Source organism: Idiotropiscis lumnitzeri, chromosome 4, assembly GCF_059441095.1.
Source record: "Idiotropiscis lumnitzeri isolate Australia: NSW breed Sydney's pygmy pipehorse chromosome 4, RoL_Ilum_1.0, whole genome shotgun sequence".
Classification (NCBI taxonomy): domain Eukaryota; kingdom Metazoa; phylum Chordata; class Actinopteri; order Syngnathiformes; family Syngnathidae; genus Idiotropiscis; species Idiotropiscis lumnitzeri.
Window position 1 is genome coordinate 22470539 of NC_142394.1, and position 6776 is coordinate 22477314.

At 45.0% G+C, this 6776-nt stretch overlaps 1 protein-coding gene across 1 annotated transcript; it reads right to left on the minus strand.

Annotated features, from left to right (window-relative positions):
• Positions 1-1118: 1118 nt before the first annotated feature.
• On the minus strand, positions 1119-4242 carry zic3 (zic family member 3 heterotaxy 1 (odd-paired homolog, Drosophila)). Its single transcript, XM_088294393.1, has 3 exons — positions 2947-4242; positions 2419-2582; positions 1119-2233 (listed from the first exon to the last, which is right to left on the minus strand). The coding sequence occupies exons 1-3, from the start codon at positions 3941-3943 to the stop codon at positions 2051-2053; spliced, it is 1344 nt and encodes a 447-aa protein (XP_088150519.1). The 5' UTR covers positions 3944-4242; the 3' UTR covers positions 1119-2050.
• Between the last annotated feature and the right edge of the window lie 2534 nt (positions 4243-6776).

Below are 6776 nucleotides of genomic sequence, written 5' to 3' on the forward strand. Positions count from 1 at the left end.
GTTACAACATCACATTCTCGCTGTGTATTTTTTTGTTTGTTTGTTTTGTTTAATACAGACGATATTTGCTCATTTTCGCTATGTGGATGAGGGGCAGGCATAAGAAAAAGTAGTTAGTTGTTTTAAATTAAAGTATAGAAAATAGCATACAAAACATATACTCCTTAAATTATTTAATTAAATAAACGTATTTTTTATATCACTGTCACGAGGTACCGTTTATTTTTTTTTGTACATTTTATTTTCAAAGTTAGTGCTGGTGGTCTGAAATTGTTCTCACAATATACTTTGTGTCTGCATATTTAATTCTTGAGAATAGGTTACAATGCAATGCTGCAACTCTTTTTGAAACCCCTTCAAAAAAAAATTCCCACATAGATCTAAAATTCCTTGCACTAGATTTTTTTTCCAACACACACAAAAAAATTGCCATTTTGACATGTTACTCACACATTAAAAAAAAATAGGCATCATCAAACTGCTCTATATGCAAACACCACAACAGACAACACGCTTAGTTTCCACAGAAGAATTACGTTTAAAACAATGCAGGCTGACAGACGAAAAAAAACTTTTTTTTTTTGTTTTATTTTTTGTTTCTTGTGACAGTTCCATTGTCGCCGATGCACACATTTAAAAACATACTTGCACAAAGACACAGCTGGAACTATTCTTGAAAAAAAAAGAAGAAGAAACCATTATTGGCGCGTTTATTTGGGACGCGACTCCCAATTTTGAAATTCTGTCACCTTGATTTGGAAATCGGCACACACTCGTCTGTAATACAAAGAGTGCAATAGGCTGTTTTTTTTAATGCTACAGATTTGACATCTATGTCTGATTCTAGAAAAGTAAAATATACAAAAGCAAAGTTCAAAAATTGAACTCCCTCGCCCCCCCACCCCCAAATAAAGATATCCACACAAGCTTTTTATAGCTTCCCAGCTTAACTCCCTCCTCCAAGGTCACACATGTACATGTCAATGGTCTCATAAAGAAAATATAGAAGTGATGGGGAATATCTTGCATCATATATAGACACATCCATAATTTCCATCCATATAGACTATTTATTATACGATGCAAATAAGACACGTGTAGGCCTACTGTTTTTTTAAAAAAAAAAAAAATCTAAATAAGAGAAAGGAAAAGACAAAAGGATACAATCGCCATGTTGGAGCTTTTTGTTGTTGTTGTGAAGCTGAGCCCAAACTGTACAGTTGTTAGAAAAAACATTTCCATAAATATCATTTTTCCCCCGGAACTTATACCCATAATTAAATTACAAATTGATAAATATGGCATCATGGATATGTATTTACAACGGCATATTAACAAAAGGCAACGTTATTATATTCAACGGCAACAATCGTAACCTAATACCACATTTTTTTCTCCACCCGAAAAACGGACGATGACAACAGATTCGACCCCATCAAACAAGGAAATACATTCACGAGTATAATATTTATTTATGTTTTTTTTTCTTTTGTAATCTTTTAAACTGTGTTCAAGTTCATGACAAAAAAAGACTTTGGCACGTTTTCTTAAGACTGAAGTTCCAACAATCAATTGAAGGGGCGACACAACAGTTGCTGCCAGACGCCCTTTTTTAATAATATAAAACAGAGTGAAATAATCCTCCCTTTTTTATTCTTTTTATTTTTAAATACAATTTTGAGAAAATACATAAAATGAAAAATAAATCATTTTTTTCCTGAAACTTTTTTTTTCAACTAAAAATGGAAACAAAAACAACACAATGACGTAATCTGAGCGTATTCTCTTTTTCCATTTATTTTCATTTGATTCCCTCCAAACTGCGGAATAAAAAGTCCAACTTGAGTAATCCTGAGCTCGAACGTGGCCCGCTTGCTTGCTTCTGCTTGTCCCGTTTTCATCGTGACTGTTTGCGTGCGTGCGCGCGTCTGTGCGTGCGTGTGCGTGTGTGTGTGTAAATCTGTGTGTGGAGTCAGGAAAAGTCTTAGTCGTTGTTTTTAAAATCCATATCCTCGCACGTCGACGTTCGGCCTCTTGCTCGTTCTCCCCTTCAAACGTACCATTCGTTAAAGTTCGGCGCCAGCCCCTCGCTGTGTCCGGTTGTGTTTTGCACGGCTGACGGTGGCGTTTTTGTCGGATCTTCACTGGAGGCCGAGCCTAGAACCGGGGGTGTGGACGACTCGTATCCGGAACTTGCTGCCGGGGACGACTCGGACCCTTGGGACTCGTGAACCTTCAGCGGAAAGGGAAGAAATCAAATCAACCTTTTGAACTCAATTGCATTAAGTGGGTAGTAAACTGAAGGTGAACAAACACCCCCCCTCAAAAAAAAAAAGAGGGGAGAGCTAAATAAGAAGCGTTACTTGGGTGCGCGCTTCGTCTGCGCGCGCTAATGTGTCTAATGAAGACGTTAATTACCTTCATGTGTTTCCTGAGAGAGCTGGGGTGCGTGTAGGACTTGTCACACACTTTGCAGATGTACGGCTTGTCCGACGTGTGCACGTGCATGTGCTTCTTCCGGTCGCTGCTGTTGGCGAAGCGGCGGTCACAACCGTCGAATTCGCACTTGAACGGCTTCTCACCTGACGGTCAGGGGGAGAGGCGCACGCATGTCAAGTACAGTACAGTAGACGAGCACAAGCATACACACACGCACACGGGCGTACGCACACGCACGGCGGTTGTGTGTGCAGCGTTATTATATAACAGCGTAACCTACATTTTTTGGCTGCACAACTGGGCTAAACGCTGCTGCTGTCAGCTTTTATTTATTCATCGCGTCTACTCTCACGTTAGTCAACACTGAAGCAACAGTTTACAACTCCTCTCCAACTGTGCGCGCACACACGAGTGGACCAAACACACTCGCACTTAGCACTCGCTAACTAGGAAGCAACGCACAACTTAGCACAAACACACACTTTGCGATCGTATATATGGCCTTACCCGTGTGCGTTCTTTTGTGGATTTTCAAGTTCTCCGAGCGGGCGAATATTTTCCCACAGCCCGGGAAGGGGCACGGGAAGGGCTTCTCGCCCGTGTGCACTCGGATGTGGTTGACGAGTTTGTACTTGGCCTTAAAGGACTTTCCCTCTCGGGGGCAATCCTCCCAGAAGCAGATGTGGTTGCTCTGCTCGGGCCCGCCGACGTGCTCCATGGAAACGTGCGTGACCATTTCGTGCATGGTGCTGAACGTCCTGTCGCACGTCTTTTTGGGTCTGTTCATCTGGTGCTCGTCTATCCACTTGCACGACAGTTCTTGCTTGATGGGCTGCCGCATGTAGCGGAAGAAGGCCCCCGGGCCGTGGTGGCTGGGCACGTTCATGCCCATGTTCATGTTGATGGGGTGGTTGTAGTTGTGCAGCTGCGCCGCCGCACCGTACGGGTCCGCGCGCGGACTGGCCACCGGCCGGTACGGGTCGGCTCGCCCGAAGATGTCCCCGCGCAGGCCTAGATGCATCTGGCTGTTGACGACATGTCCGCTCGGCGACGAGTGGCTCACCCCCTGCTCGTGAAGTCCGGGGAAGAGCAGATGTCCCGGGTTGTCCGCAATACCCGGCGGCCCGTGTAGGCTCCCGGCGGAGGCTGCGAACAGCCCGTGCTGCGCGCTCGGCGCGGCCGATTCCCCCACGCCGCGGTTCCGAAAGAGAAAGTCCCGCGTGGAGTTGAACGCCCCTCCGCCGTACGAGCCCACCTGGCCGCCGTGCGTGTGTCCCAGTGCCGCTGCATAGCCACCGGCTTGCGGGGTGAATGCTGACGTCTGGCCGGAGGCGATGTCGTGGCCCACCGGGCTGATTTTGAACGCCGCGGAGTGGGAGGACTCGCTGAACGGGTTGAGTCCCAGGCTCGCGTCCCTGTTACCGATGTCGTGGTGTCTTGGTGTCCCGAAGCCGCCCACTCCTAGCGACGCGAACTGCGGACCGCTATCGAGAAGCATAGTCATGAGCGTGGGAGGGGGGCAAAAAAAAAACTTAGGAGGAAAGAAATTTAAAATCCAGTTTAGCGGAGCGCGCAAGCTGCAAGCGCCGCGCCGAGATTTGCCGCACCGTAAAAAAAAAAAAAAAAAAAATCGAACCCCCCCAAAATGAGCACCCCGAAAACGGGGAAGAATCCTTCTCAAGAGTTGGGAGGAATGCGCAAAACTCCCGTCGAGCGCGCTCCGTGAGAACGAGGATCAAACTTCCCCCCCTTTCCAGGCGGATGATGTCCTTGGACTGATAAAGTCAATCACTCACTCCCAGAACATAAATGAACTCCGGAGGCAGAGCTACGACAGCCAATCGCGGGCTGACTCCCCTCCTCACACGTGACCCGCAGCCAGGCCGCTAATTGGCCGGATTTCCTTTGATTGGCAGCGTTGCTTATTGGAGATGGCAGCTCGTCTCAGCCGCCTCGTTTTGATTGGCTCTTGCCAGCGTTATTTTGCAGGTAAATACGAGCCATTGCAGCTCCGAGAGCCAGTGGGGGGAACGCGCAGGCCGTACCCAAACTTGGACGCCACCGACTCCCGAATTACTTCGACTTGTGGACGCTAACGCTATTGCGTAATAGTATAGCGAGCACGCGAGGCAAAGCGCGTGAATGGAAATGATGAAGAATGAATGCTAGCTATCTCTTGTTTTATAGTAGCTAATCGAATCAGGTGTTGCCTTCAGGGACAGTCTGAAATTATACAATTTTCTCACACAACTTTAAATCTATCTATCTATCTATCTATCTATCTATCTATCTATCTCTATCTATCTAATGACTTTGATATTCCTGTCATAAATCCAGATTGTGGCTTTCTTGAAGCAGCTTAAAAGAGGTTTTGGGAGTGGGAGGGGGGCATTTTTTTTTCTCCTGCAAATCTCAATAGGGTGTAAAACGGGAGGGGGGGGTGCTGAAGGGAGGGTGTGTATGGGGAGGGGGAATAAAAGACAGACAGAAAGATGGCAGTAATTGTAATATCCTGCGTTTTTTGCGCCCCCCCCCCCTCCAAAAAAAAGAAAAAAAGCATTGAGCTTGTTTCAGAGGAATACTGCTGACTCTCTGCAGGACACATACAATCTGATCAAGTTCAGAGACGTGTTGAGTGCTTCAAGCGGCACTTTTTAACCGCGAGCCTTTCACATGCCCCCTCCCAACCAACCCCCCCCCCCCCCCAATACCACATACACCCTCAATCTGTCCCAGGAAGGAGCTCCTCACATTCTTTATTTTTTAAGGAGGCTCTCTCTGTACAACCCTCCCCCCCAAAAAGTCTTCCAAAATCACCCCCTTCATTTCTCATCGTGCCCTCATCCCTTCATCATCCATCCATCCACTCTCCAACTTTTTCCTGCACCCCTCACTCATGTCACACTGGAGAGGTGAGTTGTCTGACTTTTTTGCATGACAGCGAAGGCAGCATGCGTGATAGATGTACAGTAGTTGTTTAGCCTCGAGGGGCGGGGCTGCATACGTGATTTTTTTCGCGTGTGTGTGTGTGAACATAGTTCGGGCCTGTTTATACGCTAGAAGTTGACACTTTGCAGCTTTTTAGCTGCAATAATTGGAGAAAAAAATTGTGACACACAAACGCTCACGTTTGCTTCCCTCTCCACTCTCGCGCGTGCACGTCATACACGCGCACACTCGTTGAGTTCGCAGCGCGAGATTTACGGCGACCTTTTTTGAACCCTAGACGAGTGACGGGCAAGCTGTTTAAGTTCTCCTCGTCTCTCCATATTTTATTGCCTTGTTGGCTGTGCGCGTTCACGAGGCCGCGCTCGCTCTTGCGCACGGGGAGGAGAAATATTAGGAGGAGGGGAAAAAAGAATTTGGCTTTTGGTATTGGAGCGACAAACTGAAAGCAAGTGGTGCCAAGTAGACTTGTTAAATTTGGTAGATTTCTTTCTTCTTTTTCTGATAACGATCATTAAAATGTGATCACAGAGGTCGTTAGATCTTATTCAGAACATTACAAATAAATAAATTAGTAATAATATATATATATATATATATATATATATATTAGTGGAAGCTGCTCTGACATTTTTGCCCTCTCCCATTCAATAAATTGATTTTCTGTCCATTTTCAAAATGTATTTAATATTCCCCCTTCACATTTTAATTCATTTCCCCAGAATAAAGCCTTTCTCATAATTTCAGCATGCACCAAGTGTACTAATTAGATTGTGTGTAATATTATATAACATTCTTACCATGGGTGTGCTGTGTGTAATTTGATTATTTTGTTATCTCGGCTCGGGATTACCTCATCGCCGGGCCGTTTGTGGGGGTGCCTCATTGGTTCTAACATAATCTGCTTGCCACTGAGCATGCGCGCCATGCTAAACTATGACAAGATTGCAGCGGTGCAATAATCTAGTGCACACCTCAAGTGAGAGGGCAGGCAGGCCCATCCATCCATCCATGGTAAAGCTACGTTTTGTATTGCTTTTGCAGTAGATTTTAGTGCATCCAGTAGAGGAAATAGATGCTTTGGAATTATTTTCTTGCTTGACAAAACAAAAAATATGTAGCAAAGTTTGTGTTTTTTATGTTTTCTTGTAGCCAAACTGGATGGAGGTGTAAATTTAATCAATATGAAAACTAAGAATAACATTTGGATGGACTTGAGTTGATTAAATCATATTATTGTGGTATTGATGACAACACAACACATTGTTAAATATTAGCCTATATTGCTGTTAAAAAAATTTAGCGTGATCATCTTTGTGGAGTATTGGCTCTCATTGAAGAGTTCTGTGAGTTAATGTGCATCATGTTCATAATTATCTCATTGCATACAT